Genomic DNA, 26,663 nt, shown 5'->3' with positions numbered 1-26,663 from the left:
TGGAAGTCAGCTCAGTTCATAGAAAATGGCTGGCTTAAATTCAGTCCGTCGGGACAGGAGAATTCCTTCGCACAGGTCGTATTACAAATGATGCCCAGATCGCAGTCCGTGCAAAGTCCTGATTTGCTTCAGCGTCGTATCCTAGTGTCCAGCAAGAATCAGGCAGGTTGCAAGAGCCAAAACAGTGAAAATCATGTAATGACGTCATTTTCACATCTAAGCTCATTTGGCGCAGGCAGCACAAGCACACGATTGTAAATAAGTCTATAAATTCCTTCATACTTTTAATACATGCCTACCAACATTGATGTGCAGTTTCTGGGATTAGCCAGGTTTTGTGAGAACAAAGTGGAGAATACAGTGATAAGAGCAGTACATAATCTTTCCACATCACAATAAGCAAAGTACACTATTGATTCAGATAAGAATTCACAAAGAAATATTATAAGGATGTTTGTCTCTATCATTTTCTCTATCAGAAATATTTCAATTTTTGAATGTATTCCGGCTAAAAGCTTTCTTTATCATGTCCTGGTAAACATGACTTTGGGTTTGATAACATGGAAGAATAAAACGTTACTGCAGGAAAAACAAATATGTCTCTCCCTACATTTTCCATTGCCATTTTTTATCAACTGTCTTCCTCTGACTAAATTACATGTGCACGCACATCCAATTTTTCGTGGATACATACAACTTTTAAATTTCATTCTCACTGATTTCATTTTTATCATCCAAGGCTTGGCTCAATTTCAAGTCCATTGCGGGGAGAAAGGGGAAAATAAATCAGTAACTCCATAAGCCCACGTTGGCAGATGAAATTACAAGTTTTGATTCCCCCCGTCTCCATGGCAGCTGGCTTTTACGTCGGGGCCGTGCGCTTCGCGTGGGAGAGAGAGCGGAATGACCGAGGGGGGCGATATTATATTGGAGCATGTGAATGGGGACATATATGCGTTGGTGGATATTTTTGCAAATTATCGAGCGCGGCTGGCTCGCGAAAGTTTAGGAGGTGGAAATGATAACATAGAAAGAGAAACCCTGAGCGAATACCAATGATGTATGCATGCTCACGTACCAAACTCCCAAAAGATCTTGTCCGTTACTTCTCCATGAACACATGATTATAAATGATTGCAAGTTCTGCATAATGATGTTTAAATTTTTATATCACAATTATCACCACCACCTACTGTCACAATCATGTGCAGTATTGCTTGCCCTGTTTTCACTCTCTTTACCCTATGATCATTAAAAAAAATATCATCACCATTACCTTCTTCCATGTCCATCACTCTTTCAAACGAGCATTGTTACTGCATTTTTGACACACACGAAAAATGTGCTTGTATACGAGGTTCCAATGATGTCATCAGGCCACAGTTCAACTCGCTGAGGGGAAAAATTGCTTTTTGACATCAAGGAACTTCATCTATTGCAACACGAAATGTTGTCCCTCAAAAAATAGTGTATAACATATCTCCCACTAGTGTCTGTAGGATATACATGATTGACAAAAACATATCAAACCATCTTCAATGGTCAATGTTGACCAAATTGCTAAATATCAACATTTAAGGATTGGAGTTTTAAAAAAAATCAAATACGCAGAACCGAACAATTCTTGCTGCGTTGTTCCACTTCACTATCTCATGATGATAATGATCACACTCCAACACAACACAACACAATACACTACCAAATGCATCTTACTACAAATGACATTTATAACGATAACACACAAAACATACCTAGGGTCCATTTCATGAAGTCATCACATGACAATCTTGCATAAATCTCAGAATGGCCAAAGTCGCTCATATGTAGCTATGTATAGAAGCAAAATCCATTTCATGAAGTCTCTCATAAGTGTGCCTTATGAGCAAAAAGTCTCTCATAAGACTTTCATGAAATGAATCCCTGCACTCAGTACACGCGAAACAGCATGAGCTTTTACAATGATGCATTATCACAATCACTCCTGGCACACATTTCACACTCTGAAGTGACAGCGAATGCATGTACGTCAAACACATAGGCATACATCATCAAACACTATTAATCTTCTTTTCAACACACCCACCATCAGCTCGTGGTTCGAACAATTTCTGAATATTATGGAATGATACAAATAATGGCAACAATGATGGATCGCAGCCTTAAAAGTGTAACTTAACTAACTGACACGCCTATTGAAAGGCTGTTTCATTTCACAGTTTTTCACATTTTCACGAAGCAAGGTTTCTAACTATGAATATCAGAGAAGGCTGATCAAACCAGCTAAGATTCCCATCAAAACCAGCATATTTTCTTGCTCTACTGACTGAACTATTGAATGAAAAGTGACAGTTACCCAGCACAACCCACAGATGGCCTTCAACCCGCATTGACATCAAGTTCATTAATGTGTGCTTTAAAACAACGGTTCAGCGTTACCATGGAGATCGTATCCGGTCTTCTTCACTTACCTTGGCCTCCTCCCGCTGCGGTGCCTTCTCCATGCCGTAGGCCGACACCACGGCCCTCCGGTGCGAACTGCCCACATTGTTGCCGCCACCACCCCCCAGGCCAGCCCCGCCCCTCTCCACCACCCCCTTGGGCGAGTGCTCGCCCGTCGGCTCCACGTAGCTGTGAACCATCTCCTCCTGCTCGCTGTCGTATGTGTCCCACTCCTCAGACCCCCAGGAGCAGTCGGAGCAGTCGTCCGACTCGTAGTAGTCGTCGAGCGGCATTTCCTCCTCGGGCGGACCCAAGATGTCTTCGTACAGGAGGTCATCGTCTATGAAGAAGCCTGGGATAGAATGATCAGATATAGAAAGATTGGTTGACTTAGGCAGCGTCAATGCCATCCCATCATAGTTATGTAATGACTTCATATAAAAAACAAGAATGTGAAAGACATGGCTATATACCAGGAATATTTGGTCATGCATCCATAGCAGGAAAATGCTTCTTTTTTTCAGCCTACAAATATAAGGATCTAGTAATTCTTGTGATATGATATTGTATATAAAGAGTATCAAAGTGTGACGTTGTAGCCATTCATTACCAAACACACACAAATGTACAAACTGCTTCTGAACAACTGGACTTGGCCCCAATATCTGTGAACACTATTGCTGCTAACCATGCTCACACCTCATTCCAACCAAGCTATAGTAAAGGATTGACATTATCACTATATGAAAAACTATCATTACCAAGTCCTACAATTCTTTAATTGGTGAAATATCAATCTAATCCAGAGATATCAAGTTAGAGGCTATATCTTATACTCTAATAGTGACTAGCTTATATTTCATTGTATCCAAAGGCATCCAGATATTATTAATAGCCTGAAATTCAGTTGAGGTGTGATGATAATATTCATACTTCCAGAAAAACTCGTTCTATGGGTGTGCTAACTATGTGAAGTTTTGGTTTTGATAATATATATCTACTGTTCCAAAGCAGCACTCTCTTTCACATTTTCACAGTGAATTTACAAATTTGGAAAAAAAAAAGAAAATCCAATATCAGGGGGTAAACTTTATAAACTGGGTGATTTCAGAGTTCCATACACTGTACTCTGCAAGCCAAAATGGGCCAAGTTAAAGAGCAAATTTTGTCAGAGAGTTAGAAATGCAAACAGAGTGTACAAAATGTATAACCAACACATCAATCCATGGTACGATGCACAATATTTCTAGTGATGAGGTATGCAGATTCTACACATTTAATGAGAACATTCAGAAAGTCCATTATCAAAATTAATGTAACCATTTCAGGTCTGCCAACTTGGATTGCCACAGGAATTGTATGCCAACAAGCTGCCCATGGTACTCACAGAGTTGATAGACCATGAACTTGACATTACAGCCGATCTTTTTTCATGACATCACAAAGCCCTACCAAAACTGAGGGCACACATGGCTTCTGAGTATGTATACGCCATATATTTTGCGAGTCTAAATTTTCGCAAATTGGGAATTCCCGACGATTTCACGAGTGGTTAAATTCGCGATCATTTGACTCCTGTAATGAATGGAGAAATGTACATCCATATGTCACATTCACACCAGGATCAGAGTAAATATTTTCGCGTGTCTGTAATTTCGCGAATAGCACCTGACTCGCGAATTTCGCGAAAAATAAAAAGCTAGCGAAATATTCGGCGCATACAGTATGTATACGTAAGATTGACAACATTGAGATTGATTATACAATTCAGGAGAATCAAGCTTGGCAAACATTTGCAAAATACAGCAACAATTTCCTCCTCCCCTACCCACAAGCATCACTTCTACAAAACAATATTTTTCACAAACTTCTATGTTACCTTGTGATCTACTGAGATATGAGAAATATATATCGATAAATAAACAGGGAAAACAAAACAATAACAATCATGACAATAATAATCATTGTCACGATACTTCTTCTACTACTTCTGCCAATCATAATAGCTATTATTCTTATTATTCTTATTATAATTACCATCATTATTGTCTTTAATATCATTGTATTCATGATATTACACTTATTTTAATACTGTTATTACCATTATGATACTACAAAGTAATAAGAACATTATCACTATAATTATCACTACTATTAACTGTAGTAGTACTATAATAGCAATGATAATGGTGATAATCATCCATAAAGCACGATCATAATCTTAATTACAATAGCACAATCTAGATGCTGCAGCCATGATGTCTGTCATAAAGTTTACACAATAGTCTAGTAACTATGGCGATACAACATGGGAGGACCAGGCTCTATCCTAGCTAGTCAGTGGTAGCACGCTTTCAGTAGTGACTCCCTTTTTTGGACTCATCTAGGGCCTGTCTCACGAACACATTGTGTAATCAATGTAAATGGCATGAGTTACGAATACTTTGGCAGCCTGCCAACTTGGGGGGGGGACACCAGTGGGCTGATTGTTGCCATGGTAACTGCCATTTTTTTTGTATGCATTGCAACTCTATATAACTGCCAAGATACTGTATCTGCAATTATGGAAACTTGGGATGCCCGCAGGTCTCATGTGGCACATCAACTGTTTAAAACAACATACAGAAACAAACCTTTTAAATAAGCTGTCTATAGTAGATATGAAGACATCCACGGAGGAATCTGTTGTATTCCAATCTTGCTAATATATTATGTTAAACATCATTTTGCTTTGTGCTATGGTGGAATTGCATGGACTGATCTTGGATGCCCTCTTTCGTTTCTAAGACATTTGCAACAATCTCATCCACATGACCTTAGCAGTTACCATGGCAACAAGGATGCTGCACCCAATCAGTGCTCTGCAGAATTTTCAGTCATCACTACGATTGTTTCAATATTCAGAGCCTATGACAAATTAAAAATCTCTTGAAACAGCAAGACCCTGATCTGGACTGACCTTATTCATGTTTATTTTGACCTTGCCTTCACTGCTACTGTAAAAGTGGATATTTTTGCGCGACTAATTTTAATTCCGCGGAATCAAGACATCAGGCACAGGAACATATGCCTAGCAAAAATATTTGCGTGCTTTCATTTTTGCGGAAGTTTCTGGTTGCGCGAAATGTGCGAAAATTTCAACACTGCGAAAATTTCCACTTTTACAGTATAATGAACAAGACAGATTAAAGTATCATATGATATATTAACACTACCTTCTGTACTAACTTTCTCTTCAAGGAAGCATACAAGGACTAAAATCTGGACTATTCTCAAGGCACTGGTGAAGCTGATTACGGATTGCGCTGAGTCAAATGTTTTGTTTCGGAAGTACTCGTATCTGTTTCCTAGAAAAGAAAGAGGTCACAAAACAACTGCTGCATTGGCAAAAGGTACTGTTCTAAAGCAGAGTAATGCAGAAGGCAAAAATATTGAAAATTTGCAATGTCAAATAAGTGTAGAAATAAAATACACATGGAAAGTGCCAAGACAGATAAATGGAAAATCATCACAATTGCACAACTTACTGTATACGCTATATATTTCGCGGGGGTTTTATTTTCGCGAATTTCGCGAGTCGGGAGCTATTCGCGAAATTAACAACACGCGAAAATATTACCTTCCAAAATGAATCCCTTGCCTTGATGATACGAACATTTCAGTACTAGTATACCATGTCACGGCTTGCTAAGCTTGTTTACGCACGTCCATGTCTACTTACGAATACTGTAGAGAGCCAATCCATTATCGCAAGGGGACCACTCGTCAGAAATCTAGCGCGATGGACTTAACCACTTAAAAAATGTTGAATTCTAACTTACTAGTTCGCAGAGTTTGGTAAGTTTTTTTCATGCAGTGTATAACTAGTATCATTCTTATTTGCTAGTAAGTTGAAAATTCACACTTTCTTTGCCACTTCATATTTTCTCTGGTCCCCCAATCGTGACTTTAACCACTCGCGAAAATGTGTGACAGCGGCAATTCGCGAAAATTTATGTACGTGAAAATTATAGCATATACAGTAATCCTTTTGTACTGCTTGTTAAACAAAGCATAAAAGCATATTTATTGAAGTCATCAGTGCGATGACAGACAACATTTTGGTTAGATTCATTTTAAACCTAAAGAAGGATTGGAAAATCAAATGCCTCTTCTGTAACAAACAGAAAATATCTATATGTTGTTCTGGATTACTCTAACACTCTTCGACCAAGTTGTTGTTATGGATGAACTCCACTTTAACAGATGAAAGCCATAATTCAACTCATATTCCGACACAGCTATACATCTCCTACTTAGTTTTCACGTCTCTTATAACAAGTATTTACCTTACTACTTTGACAAAAAACAGGGAAGTAAAAAGAGAACAAGAGATTATTCTGGTTGATTTCCTTGCATTATTGATGACCAGGGATTTGGAAAGTCGGTGGCCTGCACCTGTTATTCTTCCACAATGCAGGCCAGCAAAGCAGCGCGCATTAACGACAGATTTCGGAGGAGCGATACAATCACTCACTATGAGCGCAGCTTATATCGGGGAAAAAAATGATTGTGTATTATACTCACCCTCTTTCTGAATTCTATTCTCTTGTTCTCATATTGAAACATGCAATTCTCTCTCTCTCTCTCTCTCTCTCTCTTTCTATTTTTCTGTATCCATATAACTATCCATTTATCCTTTTATTTGCTGTATACCTAAATCCTCACTCAACACTCACCCCTCTTCCCCTCCCCCCCCCCCAAAAAAAAAAATCCAAAGGTGTCGGTGCTCATTCATCATACCATTTCCTTAATCCACCCCAAAATTAGCACTCCGCGACTGTTCTGGGGGGGGGGGGGCCTTAATCATTGGGATTAGACTACCTTCTCCCCTTTACGGACACACCTTGCACAGTGTTTACTTTACTCCGAGCCCAAGATAACGAGACGGACTTGTCAAAACACAGGCGATGTCTCATGCATTAACCGCCGAGCCACTGCATTCGGACAGAGGTATTAATCTTCACTTGAGTGATTGTTGTTTCTTACGGCAGGATAAATACAAGCATACATTGTGTATTTGACTAGCTGTTACGACATTTTTCTTTTCAATCATGCTTCCATTAAGTTTTATACCATATCTTGTGTTGCTAATCCTCTTATTTTTCTTCTTCTTTCTGCATTCCTTTTGCTTTTAATGTCCTCTCTCTTTCTTTCTCTTTATCTGTCATTTTTCCCAATCTCAGGCCTAAATATTCCTGTGTCATAACAACAGAAAAAAAAAAGATCTTTTTTGTCCAAAGATTTGAAAATATGTCATGAAAAGTAGGCACATACATACATACACTCATTTCCAGCAACTAATGATCCTTGCTTGATGGGAGAAATCAAAACATTTTGAATCCCTGATTTTCAAGCCAAAAGCATTGGGTGAGAATGATAAGGGCGTTAAGTTGCCACTAAACCCATAGCGTTCGAGACAACTTAACACCCTTCTCATTCTCAACCAATGAAAACATCCATCGCTTTGCATTAGTTAAAATAATTTCATGTAACAAAACTACAAGTACCCCTGTACATCTATGTGATCACTGTATAAATGGAAATACAGTGTAGATAATTTTGTTTACATGTCAACATATGTACAGATACTAGTGAAGTAAAAAAATCATCACATATATATTTTCTTTGTTTTTCACCAGCTTTATTTCCAAATACCTCAAACTGATGCATATTTTGCATTGAAATTCTTCATGTACAGAGTCACATAGAATTTATGTGCATAGTTGACAGAAACTCACTTAACTACAAATTTCTTCCTTCTCTGTTATTCTATATCCTTACCTATTTTACACTTGATGCTGTGTTCATCAATAATTATATTTGGTACTATCATTCCCAATTTTCAAAGCCTGCCTGAGTAAGTCAACCGGTAGGTAGACATATAAATAGATAGGTAGGTAGATAGATATATTGACGGATAAATAGAGAGGTAGGTAGATAGATAGACAGACAGACAGCCAGACAGAAAGATAGATAGACAGATAGATAGACAGATAGATAGACAGATAGATAGATAGATAGATAGATAGATAGATAGATAGATGGATAGATTGAAAGAAAATATATTTATACATTGCCCTTGTATATCAGTCAATCTTCTAGTCTGTCTGTCCACAATCCTTAAAATCACCTCTAAACAAGTATTGGAACACCTGTCTTTATGGAGATTAACATGTCATGAGATACTGAAGCCCCTTCACTTGGATTCTCAGGATCCTATGATTGCTGATACACTGTGGGGCATGGACCATCATTTGCTTATTTCATACACTCTCTTTATGTTCATATCTCTTTATTTCTCTCTATCTCTCTTTTTTTTTGTTTATCTGTCTATCTGTGTTCTATTCATCTCATCTTCCTATATGAGTCCCCTTAATCTATGTAATATCTTTGTCCATCTTATAGGATGAAACCATTTTACATTTCTTTTCTCTTTTTTTTAATGTCTGATGTATGCAGTAATGTATTCCAAGTCATCTTCCAGCATGCCTGTATCCTAGTTCTACAGCATGCTGTGCTCATTCTGCGAAACATGACATGAATGTGTCTCACCTCTCATAGTCCTCTTTTCACGTGCATACCAACCCCATCCCATCCACCCCCCCCCCCCCTTATGAAAAAGAAAAGGTAAAGAAAGAACAACACTGGAAAAGGAGGTCTACTCCCATTCCTGGGCACCACTTTAAATATGGCCAGCCACTTTGGGTGTTGATATTACCTTCATAGTCCTTCCTGTCCCCTATGTTGTTTGTCCCTGTGCCTCTCCCTCCTCCCTCCAGACACATGTTTGTCTTGCTTTGTACATGTCCTGCATCGTCTCCTCTCCTCCACCTGCTTCTCCACAAATCTATTTTGTCTCCTCCTCCATGCATACATCTCTCTCCCCCTCCATATTCATCTCTCTCTTTCTATCTCTCCCTTTCTGTGCTATCTCTCACTCTATATATCTCCCTCTCCATCACTATCTCTATCTCTCCCTTCCCTCTCCATCTCTATATCTATCTACCTCTATCTCTCTATCTATCTTTCTGTCTCTATCTTTATCTCCCTCTATATCTATCTCATCTATCTCTATCTCTATATCTCTTCATCTCTACATCTCTCCATTTCTATTTATCTCTCCCTCTATCTCTCTCATCTACCTCCCCTATCCCTCTATATCTTTTTTTTTCTCTCTCTCTCAGGATTCTCTGGACTAAATCTTGGACATTTTTTCCTCCACTCTGCAAAGATTTTGCTGTTGTTGTTGTTGTTATTCTTGTCCTTTCCTCTTCCATCTCATGTTCCCATTTGTCTGTCTCTCACTTTCAATGCAGTCACAACTCAGACTCACGCATTTATCCTTTTTTTCATGTTTCTTTCTCTCTGGCTCACTGTCTCTCTGTCTCATCTGTCTTCTTCTCTTTCTTCTTTATTCCCTCCCTCTCTTTCCCCATCACATTAAAAAAAAAAAAATCAGATTTGAAGGCTTCTTCATATCCTTAAATAGTTGGTTGTTGTTTGTTTTTGTTTTTTGTTTTTTTTAGCCAGACCCCCCAAATAATAATGATCAGATATATATATATTTACATTGTTTTGGGCCACAGTCAAAACACTGAACAAAAACATTCCTCTATGAAATTTTTGACAGGCTCAACAAAAAGTTACAGTGGCAAAAACCAAATACAGCAAAGGCCTGAGCACAAACAATATCTAAGCCATGACATTAAAATCTATGGAAGGGCGTATGTTTCTGATCTTCCTATCTTTATTTTACTGTGTCTGTGGTGCGGCAAATCTCTCAGTATATCTGTCTGTCTGTCTGTCTGTCTGTCTGTCTGTCCGTCTGTCCGTCTGTCTCTCTGTCAAAGTCCCTGGCTCTCCCACTATCTGCCTGATATTTCTCAAATTTCATCTTTCTCTTTTAATTCACCCAACTGTGCCTCTCATTACAAATCACAAACAATCCTGATGAAAACTTTTTTTTTTAAAACCCCCATTTTTCTAGCTTGGCTCCCAGTTTATCCCGAGAGGGTTGTGCTTCAGGTTTAATCAGCACTTAGAATGTTGATTTATGAACTCCCAATTTCGCTCATCAAAATTCCAAGATAAACATGCGACCAGACGGCCGCGACTCCGGGAGCGAAATGAAGAATCGCTGTGCACACACCGCGAGCATGTTCCGCCATGTTCGCGACACGGAGCATGGAGGTGGTGAGGGGAAACCCTGGAGCTCCGGGGAAGCCTCAACGATGTGACGTCCCCACGGCGCAAATAGAAGAAAAATATTCCATCAACCCTTCCTCCCGTTCCCCCTTCATACCAGCCCATCTCCCAGGCTTAATGAATACTCTCTTCAAGCACAATATTTTTTGGATGTGAACAGAATTTTAGTTTTCCATATTTTGATGGGCTCTTAATGTCACAGTCCTCGTAGAATTGCTAATGGCTCTCAAACCAGTAAATTTCTTTTGGCGCTACGACACCAAATAATCCCCAAGGGAGATCAAACAAAATGGGTACTCCAAAGGGACAAAGTAAAAGTAATCACATTTTGCTTTTGAATTTACAAAACATGACTGCATCTTTGGTTAAATGTCAAAGATTTAATATTCATCCCACATATTATTAGATTTATATGAGTCTTTAACTCATTGATACCTACAGACTATATTTCTGTGGTGGGATGCCATATCTTTTCGCTATAGCTTTCATCATTTATTGCTAGAATTTGAGAAGGTATGATGACATATTTTCTTTTATATGAGCCATATTCTGGTCATTTACCTTGGTTGGGTTTTTGTATGTGTGTGTATGTGGGTTTTATTTCTTTCTTTTTTTGGGTGGGGGGGTTCTCGGAATTATCAAAAGCCTGCAAATTGATGAATTAATGTCTCAAGCTTATATTGTTGACACATTCTTTGATATTTACACTGTAACTTGGGAATTTTTTTTTTCTCCACCACAGGGTATGCAGGAAAATTAGCCAAAGATCATAAATTTAATGACAAGATGTTAAATGTATACATATGGCAAAGTAAAGGATTTATTACCTCTGCCAAGGGAGGAGGTTATGTTTTCGTTACCATTGGTTTGTTTGTTTGTTCGTGTGCAAAATAACTCAAAAAGTTTTGCACAGATTTGGATGAAACTTGCAGAAGAGGTTGACAATGACACAAGGAACAGATGATTAAATTTTGGTAGTGATCCAGAAATTTTTATGGATTTTATGATGGATTTTTGATATTTTGCCACGTAGGGTCAATGAACTTGGGAGTTCAAGCTGCGCATTTTTTAGGTTTTCATGCGCGCACTAAATTCTGCTGGGGCGAGGCGCGCCACGCATCTGAGGGTTTATGACATAACAAAGGCTTCTATATTGGGAAATTGGGCGATTTTTCAGTGGGTGAAAATCACTGATCTCTATGGAAGAGCAAGATCACGGTGGAAAGTAGCTGCATGGCAGAGGTCTGCGCTCTCAGAGTGCTTTTCTAGTCTATTATTGCAATGCAACACCCAGTCTCCTACCAAGCATCGTCATTCTTCTACAGTGCACTACCCCTCTTACAGGCAAATGGTAAAGGATACTCTGAGTGATTTACTGTAAAACACAACAATTTTGTGGAATGACATTTTTGCAATGGTAGCCGACGGCCTTATTTGCAGCATGAAATTTTTGCAAGTTGCCTCTAACATTTAATGCATATAGTGTAGACAAGATCTTTAGCGTGCATTTTAATTTCGCGAAACTCTGCTCTCGCGAAATTCGCAAAATTAAAATGCACACGAACATTCCTCGCTTTACAGTAGGTCAAGGGGGAGGGGGAGGTTTGTCACATACACATACAAACTGTGGTTGCTGGTCACTAACTCAGGAAATGGTCAGTCCTTCTGTCCAAAGACCCCAGATACCTCATATCAAAGTGTATACATATCAACTCTAGAGGGCAGCATACATATGGCTTGTTACTTCTATGGTATACCAGAAGACAACTATCATACACTTCTCCACAGGCAAAGTCTCCAAAACTTAAAGGATGATGCATTAACCCCTTCCCCCCCCCCCCCCAACCCCTGATTCCTTACTCGTCCTTCGAGAGATCTGAATATTGAATTCCATATTTTCCGCACGTTTGGCACATGCAATATTTATCGCCTTTTCCCCCTGCCCCCTCCCCGCCTCCCTTTCGACCTCAAATCTCGACACCTGCATGCACTTTGTACCCACTGCCTGGCCTTATTCTCTCCCTCCCTAGCTGTTGACATGCCATCTCCTTGGGGAGATACAGGACAAGGGGGGACAGATATGATACAAGAGTACTTGGCAGGCATTTTGTCAAAAGTTTTGTTCTTACACCTCCCTTCTCAATCGCAGCGGGACGAGGAAGAGGTAGCTATCATCATCCAGCGGATAGCTATCATCTCGTCAGTCTCTCTTTCTTTCTTGCCTACTGCATTCGACACCTTCACCTTAGTCCCACTAGTACAATTTGGCGCGGGGTACCCGTGACCTCCAACGTGTATGTCAGCGCTGTATATCAAGTGGCAGACATGACAGTATCACACCCACTGTAACCCCAGCCTGCACTATCTATTCCCTGCATGCATCTCTTGAGTGAAGGAGAACAGGTAAATTCAATCAATTTACCTCAAATTATCCTCCTGCCCTTCTAAGGTTATATCAAAGATATCTAATAGTCACTTTCACTACCTAGTAATTCACTCAAATTCACACCATCTTGTCATATATATCTCTCTTACACACACACATATACACACAATGGCTCTCTCTATCTTACTCTATCCATCAATCTATTTGTCTATCTTTCTTCCTATCTATCTCTCTATATCTCTTTTTATATTGCATGATTGTATGTGTATATAAATAACTAATTTCTAAGGAATTTATCTAGCAATCTATCTTCAGTCTAACGGATATATTTCTGGAATTCAAGAAACAACTGCTCATAGCCACCTACTCTTACTTGGAAATTTATGGGATATATCACCCCAACCATTTCTCTATGCTACCCCCCTCCCCCCCCCCCTACCCATCTATTGATTTCTTTACCTTTCTATTTCTTTATTCATCAACGCTCAGTGTGTTTTGAGTGCTGATTGGCATAGGAAACCCAATAGTGTTGGACATACTACCCAAAGTCCCTGGCACAGAGAGAGTTAATGTACTTTTGAGTTACAAGCAAACAATCTCTGCATATATGTTGCTCATTAAAATCTCTCTCTATCTCTCTCTCCTTCCCCTTCCTTTCTCTCTCTCTCCTTCTCTTACCCCATCCTATCTATCCATATCCGTTTCAATCTCTCCACATATCTATCTGATGACTTTTAATCTACTTATCCATTGTATTTCCTTCCGAGAACATATCTCTAAAATTTGGACACTTTCCAAACTGACAGTTTCCCATCTCATTGTGTGACAACAATTTGAATTGAGCTGGAGAAAACCAAATGAATACATTGCTCAAGTGGTTGCACATTCTGAGAGGGTTTCAGTGCTAAATGTGAGCTTTAATTGTTTGCAGTCAAGATTTTTGCCCGTGACAAATGAGTGGAATATGAAGAGAAATATATCTCAACAAAATGGATGAAGTACGCCATGTACTACGTGAGCCAGTGGTGTCTATATCATGACAAGAATGAAGATAGTACACATAAAATACACCATGAGGATGCACAAGTAAATCAATGGGCGTAAACACACAGCAATATGGGTGTATGCGTGTATTGGGGGATATGTCTGTCTGCCTTTCCGGATGTCACAACAAAATGTGTATGAAACATATCTTGACATATTGATGAGCAATGCTTGATAAGGGAGCTAACACAAGACACACAATGTACTGTGACTTACAAATCAAAAGTTTCAGGAAGAAAATAGTCAATAATCATAGCCTTGTTACAATCATCGCAAACATCATATCAAGCGTACAGAGTACTATCATCGTACTTAAAGGGACTGTACAGTACTGGTTGAGGTGGGGATTCATGTTTTGAACATTCCTAAGTGAGGTAATGAGAAACCTCTGATGAAATATGAAAGAACATATGATTTTAAGAAGGAATCAACATTTATTTGATGAAAATTGGTTTTCAAATGGCTGAGATATTCAAAAAAGTGATAATAATAAAAGGCGACAGGCCACGCCTTTTATTAGGATCTCTTTGTTTCACCTTGTTTTTGGATATCTCAGCCATTTCAAAACCGATTTTCATCACATAAACTTTTGATACCCCTTAGAATTGGATGCTCTTTGACATCTCAAAGAGTGGTTTTTTAATATCTCGCAAAACGTTATAAGCTAAATCCTCACCTCAACCAGAACTGTACACACCCTTTAAAGTCTACGCTATCAGAATTATGACTGAATAAAGATAAACAGGACTAAAAACAAAAGTCTCCTTTCCATAGTCAAGAATCAAAATGCATTCTAACATGTTTCATTAACTCATTATGGGCCTTGAGTGTCAATTACCCTACTGCATTTTACGCAATGTCCAATGAACCTGGCACATTTAAGTGGTTAACAGTGCATTGAATACTCAAAAAGCATCATGACAATGGACTAAAGAGGGAAGTATGACCCTTTCTATAAAATGCCATAAACTTTGCTGGTCCAAAACAGCAGTGTAAGTCTGCAATTTGTCCAAACACCATCCACATCTAGATACAAAGTAATGTAGTGTTCACCGATAAAAACAGTGTGGTGCAACGTGGGTAATCTGTTTTGAGAATCATTCATGTACTTCTGCTGATTTGAAGAAACAAAACACATAATGTATAAACAAGGTTTGCCAGAACAGGAACATATTTCATCCCACATCGACAACAATATGCAGATTGGTTTCAGTTCATACAAAGAGAGTGCAGTGCAAATTTTGTGCAGGTATAAACCATGACATTCTGTGCTTAAGCAAGTAGTTATAGTTTGTTTGTTTGTTTGTTTGTTTTTGTGCTGTGCCACAAATAAAAGGAATCAAACTAAGGCTGCTCTAGAGATTAATATTATATGGACTTCTTAAAAAGTCTGTGCTTTGGCATTATGAATATTTTGGGTGACTATGAAGCAGCAAATCAAACAGCAAATAAATTAATTAAAGTTTTGGTCATGAAATCAAATCAATGTAATTCAGTGTCATTTCCCACAATACAATGCATTCGTACTTCCTGTAGCGGCTTGATGCAAAATAATCATCAAGTGGTGACTACATCGCGCTTCAGCTAAATCTTGGTGCAAGTCTAGGCCAGTCACCCATCCAAGCTTCATTCAACATAAACCCAAAACTCGTCTAGTGTTTCACACAAATACAATTTATGCTGAAAAGCAAAGTTTGCTCGGTGATACAAAATATCACTTCATCTTAGCTTGGCTTTGCTTTTCTCTCTCTCTTTCGTTGTTTTTTTTTTATAGTGTCTCACCTTGTTCACTCTCGTCAAACTGCACATCTTCATAGATACCGCCCTCAAGCATATCGACTTCGAGTGCGTCAAAGCGATGCGCTAGGTGCAGCGGCGAGGCCGTGTACTCATCTGAACGGTTGGTGGCTGGGGAGGCAGAAGAGGAGGATGAGGAGGTGGTGGAAAGGATGCGGAGAGAACGCAACAAAAATATAAAAAGAGATGATGGTGATGATGGTGACGACGTCGATGACTGATGAATTAGTACGTACAATTGTTGAGATAATTTACAGAAAACAACTCAAGGAGACAACATCGGCAGATAATCCGCCAAACAATGAAAAAACAATGGAAAACAAAAATCAATTCGTGCACACGAGTTGTACAGTGAGTGCATAGTACTGCTTCAACAGCTACACATGAATATCCATCACACACCAACATCGTGAAGATAACACAACTGCCAATGGGTATACTGCACCTTAACACAGAGGTGGGGAAAACTACTTTCAATAACAGCATAACAATTTCAAGGCAAGTGAAAAAAAAAATTATAAACAAAAATGAATCAATGTGAATGCTTCACTGTATGATGAAGGTTTAAATGAAATGAAGAATATCACAGCGATGCGGATGGACAAAACAAATCGATTTATTGTACGAGTGAGAGATTAGTGTATGAGAAGAATGCACACAGGCAGATGAAGAAAGTATGGGGTATTAAAGCAAGAAGGCATATATCATGGACCACTCTAAATGAATGCATCTAGCGAGTGGGCACTAATGACCTGGAAATCAGATCATGGTCTAAAAGCACCTCCTTTTCGTCCTTCATACGGACTTAGAAAGAAAATACAACAGGGAACAAAAATATGACTGATCACTTTCGCCTTGGCATCCTATTCCACAATCATGTCTTGCGCCCAATTCCAGAATCCTTCCCTGTCACACGTCGCAAATCTTCCTCGCCAGTACCGTAATCCCTTTCTTACTTGACATTCTACGAATGCACCGAAAAAAAAAGGTTCCCGTCTTATATCATCAGTTTTTTTTTAATATCATTTTTGACAGCACGCAGCAACGGTGCAAGAACTTGTCTTGTAATTTCCATATATGATTTCTGGGTAGATTTGCTGAACTCTTTCCGAAGATAAGGCATTATTATCACAAATATTGCAAACTTCACCACTCTCAAGTCTTTCTTTCTCTTCTCCTCTCTCTCTCTTATATATCTCCTTTCTCTGCACATAAACAAACATACAAACACACACACACACACAACCCACACCCACATAGATATATGAATACATGTATACATAAACATATATAGGTATATTAATGTGTGTGTGTGTGTGTCTACCTGTATCATTCAATTTATCTCTTCATCTTTAGGCCATTTTACCTATCCTGTATGCATTTGTTTTTATTCTCTCAGCCATTTTCTTTCTTCATATTGATATTGCCTGTCTATATTTCTCTGTATATTTCTCTCACTTCTCTTTTCATTCTTTCCTTGCCCGATCCGTTCCTCAGCCTCTCGCTGTAACTCAACTCCGGGAGGAATTTAACATCTACTTTGCCTAAGTGCCCCTGGAGGACATGAGGAGTCTCATCTTTAGATTAAAACGGCAGCTTGAGATGCACACCATTTTCTCCCAATTTCTCTCCCTCTCTTTCTTTCTACCAATCTATCTACCTATCTCTTTCTCTCTCTCACTCTCTCCCTCTCCCTCTACTAACATATCTATCTCTATTTTCTCTCTCTCTCTCTTGCTCCTTCTACCAATCAATGTCTCTTTCTTTTAATTTCTCTATCTCTCTCTCTATCAACCTATCTATGTATGTGTGTATCTATCTATCTATACCAGCCTATCTTTCTCTTTCTCTCTCTCTCTACTAATATATCTACTTTTCTTGTTTAATATATCAATCTCTCTCTTTTTCTCTATCTTTCTCTCTATCTCTCTCTCTATCTCCACTAACTTTTTCTTCTTTCTACTAATATATCTACTTCTCTCTTTTGTAATATATCTATCTCTTTTATTCTCTCCCTCCATCACTCTCTATGTATCTCTCTTGCTCTCTCTACCACTCTATCTTTCTCTTTCATTTCTCCATCTCTCTTTCTTTCTCTTTCTCTCCCCATCTCCTCATCTTTATATCCTCCCTTGCATTGACCGGCAGCCACTTCTCATCATTTCCATCCCTCTTGGAGCCAGCACCGTGATTCTCAAACATCCTCGGCAAACCGGCTATCTTTGGCCCCTTTTCTTTTCATCTTTTTCACATCCCTCTTCCATGCATGCAGTCTACTAAAGAGCATATATTTCATTCGTCTGTCCCTCGTCCAATGTGAAATGCTGTCATGAGAGCAATCACAGGTGTTGGGGAGATTGCTGGAAAACAGAATATTAATAATGAGCTCCTTCCTCTTTGAAAATGAAATGGAAGAAGATATCGAACTCAAACATAAGCAAGGTCTGGCAAACATAAAAAAAAAAACGGGTGGTATAAACATTTTTCAGAAGTTAGATTGTAAACCCTTTCACTTTTCAAAAAAGACAAGAAAGATATGTATACATACATACATTAAAAACATCAATCCATCCATACATAAACCACAATGATGCTTTTCAATGTAGACCATCTTAAGCAAGTTTTCAACTCTGCACATACTGACATTATGTTACTCACCCCGAAAGTTACCCCACATTAACTCGGCTTAGCTCTGTCATTTTTGAAAGCCTTCTTGCACCGAATCTACTGCATTCTGGAGATTATTCACATCATACTCACTCTGTGCACCCAACCTATTTCTCCATCATGGTCAAAAACATACCAGCAACAAGATCCAGTCGCTTGCAGCATCTCGGCAGGTGAAAACCACAGCGGACCACCGATCCGCAAGAAAGAAATGAAAATTAACCGACGGTTCCGCCGATAAACTAATCACACCCGCCCTCCGCAGGGACCACGGAAACGAATCACTCGAGGGACCGCGGCACGAGATGTGCGTCAACATACATTTTCATGCCACATCAAACCTCAGACTATGTGGCGAATCCCCGCAAGCTTCCGGGCAGATAGATTCCCCAAGATTCGTGTGTCACGGCAGACAAACTCATTACATTTCAAAAAGCCGTGGCCAACAACAAGAGAAGAAAAAATTACATAAATAAAGATAACTGGGCTTGACAGTAGCAGTAAATTGCTGTTTTAGCTCATCTCTGAAATGAAAATCACTTTCTAATTTCAATAAAGGGGACAGACATTAAGATTAAGGACTTTATCCTAAAGCCTGGAAAAAGAGGCTAGTTTCCTGATGCCACCGGGAGAAATTCATGACGACATGACATCGGCTGCACAAGACAATTCTGGTTAACAACAAAGAAGGGAATACATAAAAAAATATTTGAAAGATTTCTCATTTCCAGAAATAAAAAGACTGTCAGCTTCATATTTTTCCAACTAATCATTTGTGAGGCAAAAGTGTATATTTTCTCATAAGTTTTTGCGCTTGGTCAGGTAAGATGAATTTCACATTTTTCATTCTTCAGAATCAAGACATTAATTACTGGAACATATGGCATGCAAAAATACTTGCATGCTTTTATTTTTGCGCTAGTTTCAGGTTGCGTAAAATGTGTCAAAATTTCTACAACGTGAAAATTTCCACTTTTGCGGTATGTATTGATTTTGGCTTCTTTAGCTAGCAATAACTTTATTACATTCACACTAAATCAATTAAATAGCAGCAACAGAATATATTTAATCTGCAAATTCATTCTTATTAGCAGTAACTGGGAGCCATAAAAAATTGAAATATCTTTTAGATAAACAGTATGGATGACAAAGCATACAGCTCCTGACACCATTTGTAGTTTGATCTGCCAACATTAATGAAGGGATTGAGGATCTACATTATTTTCTTTAATCTTTCAACCAACACCCCTTACTAAGAAAACATGAGGAATCCAATTTGTTTTCAGAATTCCATTACATTGGCAATGCAGAAAGCCTCTGGTAACCACACATTCCTCTATCATCAACCTTTTGCATTACTGTAAGTGGGCACTTCACATGGTGAATTAACAGTCTTCACGCACGTCCTTGGATGACAAACTTTTGGAAGACGTGCTTTGTAATAAACACACATCGCATCAATCCATGGCGTCATAGAGCAAAGGCGCAATCAGGCCACTTGCAAATTGGCAATGCCAGGAGATGAGTGACAACCCAGTGACACAGGATCAAACAATTCCTTTTCCCTTTTCATGCCATCAATAATAGTCAGAAAGGAACATCTTTAAAAGGAAATGCAATTATATTGAATTTCAGAGAAAAATTTGAACAGCTTTTTGACAAGTGTGCAGCCATTATCGTCTCAAAATAAACTACGCAGACTCCATGATATCAATAATAAACTCTCTCTTGAAATCGGCAAAAAGCTCATCAACTTACAAACTTGTTCACTCCCATCTACTGAAAAGTAAGATATTTTCATGGCATGAAATCTTCGTGAATTGGAGCTGATAGCCTTTTTAGCGGCATGAAATTTTCACAAATTGCCGATGGCATTCAATGCATACGGTGCAGACGAGAATTTTCGCATGCATTTGAATTTTGCGTATCTTGGCTCTCACAAAATGTGTGAAATGGAAATGCACATGAGCATTTCTGGTTTTGCAGTCCCTTGTATATCACACAATGTAAGCTTTTTCACAGTGCAGAAGTAACCACTTTCAAACCACTATGCAATTACTTGGTTGCATTTCAATCCAATTCAGATTTATGGGTCTAGGGCAATTACCCCCTGGGCAATTACCCCAGACCCTTCCCCTGACTCTAACCCTAATCCTAAATCCATAACCAAAACCTAACCCTAACCCCAAAGTCTAACCCTAAACCTAAGTTCCCTAAACCTAATCTTTACTCTAACCTTATCACTAACCAGTATGTAGCTGGGAGGTAATTGCACTGATATGCAGATTTGTCACATCAAATAACCTTTACGAACAAAGAAAAACATTTTCTAAAATAAATGCAACAAATATGTATTTCATGGAACAATAAATACATTTTAGTTCAAGGCATTTCAATCAATCCTGAACGTTTCCTCACCCACCCTCGAAGTGTGAGCGTCTCCCAAACAATAAATGCCCCATCACTCTGTCCGCGGGAATAAGTGGCAGTTCAGCCGAGTTGACTGAACTCCCGATTACCTTCGGACGTCCATCCCTGACTGAACATGGACACTTGAGGTGACTCAACTGGAAACCGCGACGACGTTAACCCTCCGATGAGCTCACGGTTATTTTTTGCCTCATCTTCTGTCAACGATTGGCGGAACGTGCCAACAAGCATTAAGAGATTTTTCGCATGCCAACGTTGGCTGGATAAAAGGTAATGGCATCCGATGCAAGTTTGTGCACAATGGAGGAAAGTTACAAATTTTACAGTTGGGGTTGAAACACATTGTAAGCCATGCACTGGGTATGTGTGTGTGAGTGGATATGTCATTAGGATAATTTTGAGTGTAGCAAAGGAAAAATCATACTAATATACCCTCAGGCAATGTTGGCAGAGCATAAAATTCCTTCCAAAGATATAAATGAGAAAAAAAAAGTAAGATATTTTCCAAAGATATTCAGTACCATAAAAATGTCAAATTTATGAATATCTAATTTGCCAGTCTTAAAGGCATAATTTACCATTTGCTGATGAATCAAAAACCCAGCATTAGTGCTTCAAAATAGTTCTAAAATGTGAGTTAGGGATAGAAACAGCCAATGTAAAACTTTGAACAAGTATAATCAATGTTAAGTATCGTTAAATATACAAATTGCGAACAATGGTTACAATAAAAAATTTTCCAGACTAAACCGTCTACAGTTATGGTTTAAAGAGAAAATTAGTGATATCTCCTTATAGTTTAGGCTTTATTGCAAAAATTTTACAAGGTAGGATGTTTCGTGATACGGCTGACCTACACATATGCATCAAAAGTGCTATCTTGAACATCTTTTAAATCGCTGCTCCTAAAGGTAAACAGGGCCTTTAAGCTTTCCTTATTCTTCAGAGGAAGTATTTGATATTCTGATGTCAGGAAAAGGGCAGTATAATACAATTTCCATTCTTTTACTAATACATGTACCAACAAAAATACCTCAACAACAACAATAAGCAACTACAGAAACAAAATGGAGGAAAAAAAATCAATACCACGTCAAAAAAAAAAGTGACACAATGATTGACAGGGAGAGAGAAAAAGTCTATATTCCAATACAGAGGTGAACATACAGTGGAGAGTGCACTTTTCCTTTTTCTATCCCCGAACCTGGAGGGGCGGAGGGGGAGGTATCACATTGACGGCTGGAGGAAGCAATCATTTAAAAGGATCATTACTTGGTAAATAACCCCTTCCCCCCCCCCCCCCACCCCCATCCTGCCACCCTGGGGAAATCCGCGCAGCTGGTAGGCAGCCCATGAATAGTGCTGGTCAGGGGTTGAAGTGAAGGAAGTCTACTATCTATTGCTCCAAAATCGTCCCCTCTAATTTTGTTTTCCCCTCCCCCTTTTTTTTTCCTGTTCTTCTTTCAAATGAACATTTTGTCCATATTGACGAGATAACTGGCTGAGTTGGATCTCTTGGGAGTGCAAAGTTCACAGCACAGCAATCTGTATGAAAATGCATGAGGAAAAAGCTACAGGGGTGAACTAACCAGAACTTTGATTTTGAAAAAAAAAAATAAAAAGAAGAAGGCACGTTGTCCTATTTGAAGAATAAATCAATAACCAGGTTTGACCCATTTGATATTAAGTGGAACAGTCATTATTACGGAACTGGGCCAATCTGCATGCTCGATTTTGGGCGAAAGGTTCACCTTGCAACGAGCGAGGGCTTCATGCTACATTCGCCGAAACATGGATGTTGGCGGAAACCTTCTACTGTGTGTGCGGCGAGCCAGTGACGTCAGTCTACGGCCGAACACATGTCAGCTCAATAAAAGACTGGTGATTGAAATGCTACCCAGTTGGTTGCCCACAAAAATCTAATTAATCAAGAAGGGTATACACAAATAAAAGATCCCAAACGAACCCAAAGAGGACACTTAGGACAAGATAAATGGACGAGCGAGTAATGCTAACAGGTAAATGGTCAAGTAATGAGGAGAAGGGGGAAAAGTGATTTATATTATTTACATTACAATGACACGAATGCATTTGGTCACTATCTTAACAACATCAATCTCTGGCAAGTTGCTATGGCAACCAGGCCTGCAGAGAGAGAGAGGGGGGGGGGGGGGCTTCTGCATCTCAGACGGCCAGTCCATATTGACCCTAATGAACTCTTGAGATGAACGCACCGGGCAGAACCTTAAAAGGTTTCTCCCACAACCAAAGCAGCATCTGCCACTGCAGTCACTCACAAACATAAATGGTCAGATGCATATAATGTGAGGATAGGTACGCTGGATGAACGGAAATATTCTCTCACTGCACTCTGGGCATCTTACTTTGGTGGAGTTGGCAAGTTGATTTTTATCAGCATGCTCTATTATCACTGTTAGATTTGATGCTATCATCAGCATCAATTATCATACGTGATAACCAAGGCTCGACATTAGTGGAGACTCAGAGAATCAGAGAATATTTTTCTTTCACTCTCAAGCACGGCTTTATAAATGGGGCGCCCTCTTCAATCTCTGTTTCGAGATGGGGGGGGGGGGTTAGGTGAGATAATTCTCCAATGGAGGTATTCACCTGGTCTTATGGCATAATCCTTTATTCATGACCCATTTCCAAGAGGGGGGAAGAATAATTTAGGTCCAGTCCCAAGGATTGTATTACCTATTCATGACGACGATGGCGGTGTGCAGTTGGAGAGACAGGGTGCTATTTTTCTCTCCTTTTCTCTCTACTGAGAAAGGTTAGGTCTTCCTACAGCAGGTGTGCACACACACGATCGGGACTGTTTTATTGGCACCTTGCATTAATAGCTTTGAAACATCCCTTCAGTCCGACATACTTGGTTTGAAGTAAGGTGTTCACACTATACACCATGGAAATTCATGCAATATGTCAGTCATGTATTTATAACCTCCAAACTCATGAACTTGTGTCCACATTAATTAGACCATTCTTATCATTCCATAAATTTACAAGGACATTAACCTTCCAAAATTTTAGGCATTTGACATTATTCAATTAAATAATTTACGTAACACTGATAACTAACTTTGCATCTGAAATGCAGAAACTTAACCAAAACTATTTTATTGGACCTATTTCACTGTAAATACTTACTAAATATTAGTAGAGCTTCTTTAGAGACAAGATTACCAAATTTTTTACACTGCTGGGGTTGGCTAAATTTTTTAGAGATTACCTATTCTCCAACCAAACAACCAAATAACTGTCAATTTGATGTTTATTTTGTTTTAATATATCTCACCTCACTTTTCTAACCATCATCTCAATTTTCTAACCATTTTTTAATGGGGCCAGTACTTTCATGTGCCATGTTGACCTGCTAACAACAATATCAAAGCCAGTATGGTAGATTGATATGTTCATTTGTCAGTGGCACTATAATAACCATCTTTCAGCATAACACAAAAGAACCATTCTTTTGCCGCCGCATACACTGCAAGCTAAACTTTGCGAGGAGTTTCTACTTCCAGATAAAGTTACTTGTAACTTTATAATCCTTCTGCAGATCATAGTATACTCATTTTTTTTTTTTTTTTTTTTTTGGGGGGGAGAGTTTACTTACCAGTATCTTTGAGGATGGGGAAGGTGGGGATGGGGAGAGGTGGGGATGGGGGGTGGTGGGGGTGGTGGTATGGGGTGGGGCGAATTGAGGGAGGTGAAGCCAAAAAGGTGTTAGATAGCTCAGGCCAGTATATGTAATGTCCTGTTTAGGTCTTGATGGGGCCTTGTGGCTGTACTTAAATGACATTCCGTTAATCACTCTAAGGTGAATGTCCTACAAGGGGAACCCCCCCCCCTGCTGAACTGAGCAGTCTACATTCTCCCTCTCTATCCTCCCCCTCCCCTCATTTCTTTCTCTCTATTCCTACCCCTAATTTGCTTGCTTCCCTCATCTTCCAGTACTCATCATCATCTAAACTCTATCATCTTTTTCTCACTCCCGCTCTACCTCTAATACGTTTCTACTCTGTTTTTATAACGAGCTTGTTTAACTGCCGCTTGTTAACTCCTCTCTTTACATGAAGAGTTTAACTGCAAAAAAGAGATAACTCCATTCTTGTTAATTATAGACATTTGTGATAACAGCTGGTAGAAAACAAAGAATATGATAAGAAATTATGGAACATTTCTAATCATAACCTCATTAATTAAGAATGTACCATGTAAGTAAGAAGTGAGGTGTCACTGGAAAGGTTTCATTTTGCTCCATCTGATGATGGACTTATTTTAAAATGTTTAAAAATGGTGATTGGACCCTTTATGCTATCAAACTCTTCATTTCTCTTCATTCTCTCTCTCTCTCTCTCTTTCTTTCTCTCTGCCTCTCTCTCACTCTCTCTTCCTTTCTCATTTTATCTCTGTTTCATATCCCTGCTTTAAAGGGATGGTATAGTTTTGGTTGACAAGGTGATTCAGGTTTCCTTTTTTTTTGTTAGATAATGATAAACCTCTTATGAAGTATGAAAGAGCATACAATTCTATTAAAGAGGAATTCAAAGTTTTTTTTCCAAAAACAAAGAGGTTCTAATAACAGGATGGATCCACCTGTTTTTAGAACCACTTTGTTGTACTTTGTTTTTGGATATCTCAGCCATTTCAAAAGTGATTTTAATCAAATAAACTTTGAATTTCTCTTTAGAATTGTATACTCTTTCATATTTCATAAAGAGGTTTCCATTTATCTCACACACACACACACACACACACACACAAATCTGAATCCCCATCTCAACCAAATCTATAGGCATACCATCCCTTTAAGTGCTTACACAGCATCAATGGAGTATCATCACCATCCTCTCACCGAGACCACATTCCTCTCCCCCTTCCCCCTCCCTCTCTTCATCCTTGGTAGCAGCCCATGATGGACTACGGTGCTCGGGCCAACATGTCAATTTACACAACCACTGAGATGGGGGAGATTTGAGGAGGATGCCAGGGTGCTCCGCCTGATCCCGTTTCACCCACCCCTCCCCTCGGCCGCAGCCACAGAATGAGTGAGGCAAGCCTACATTAACCTCAGCAATCAATCCTTTTCTCCTTCTTTTTTTTTGGGGGGGGGGGGGAGGGGGAGCACAGTTTGGGATCTCTCTCTTCTTTTTTACCCATCTTCCTCTTTGGTGTTGACAGAGGAAGATAGGAGGAGAATGACAAAGAGACAGGGAAGGGGGGGGGGAAGAAGTGGGACAGTTTGTTACAAAATGATCTTGGGTCAAACCTCACATTCACCTTCACTGAAGTTTGTCATGCTTCCTCCCTTTCTTAAAGTTCTAGTGACACATGCACAGGCAAGAAAGTGATTTGATAATAAAGCCAACTTGAATGAAAAGAGGCAGTAAATTCACAGGTTTGTTGAAACGTCAACCCATTGAAGACTAATGTGAAAGTGGATAATTTTGCACGAGTAATTTTTCGCCCTCATCCGGGTAAGATGAGTTGTGCATGTTTCTAATTCCACAGAATTAAGACTTCCACTACTGAAACATATGACAAGCAAAAAATAATCGCATGCTTTTATTTTTGCACTAGTTTCTGGTCGTGCGTAATGCATAAAAATTTCAGCACCGCGAAA

At 39.1% G+C, this 26,663-nt stretch overlaps 1 protein-coding gene across 1 annotated transcript in view; it reads right to left on the bottom strand.

The window, feature by feature from the left end:
- Window positions 1-26,663, bottom strand: part of LOC139742628 (rho guanine nucleotide exchange factor 10-like) — a 105,259-nt gene that overhangs the window by 72,260 nt on the left and 6,336 nt on the right. The window contains exons 3-4 of the mRNA XM_071653153.1: window positions 15,899-16,024; window positions 2,469-2,791 (exon numbers count right to left, since the gene is read on the bottom strand). Coding sequence (XP_071509254.1) covers window positions 2,469-2,791; window positions 15,899-16,024 — 449 coding nt within the window. The remainder of the gene's footprint in view (window positions 1-2,468; window positions 2,792-15,898; window positions 16,025-26,663) is intronic.

The sequence above is a fragment of the Diadema antillarum genome, unplaced genomic scaffold, assembly GCF_040938485.1.
Source record: "Diadema antillarum isolate AM-2024a unplaced genomic scaffold, OU_Dant_1.0 seq00001010_RagTag, whole genome shotgun sequence".
In the NCBI taxonomy this organism is placed as follows: domain Eukaryota; kingdom Metazoa; phylum Echinodermata; class Echinoidea; order Diadematoida; family Diadematidae; genus Diadema; species Diadema antillarum.
This window is presented reverse-complemented; position numbering and strand designations above follow the sequence as displayed.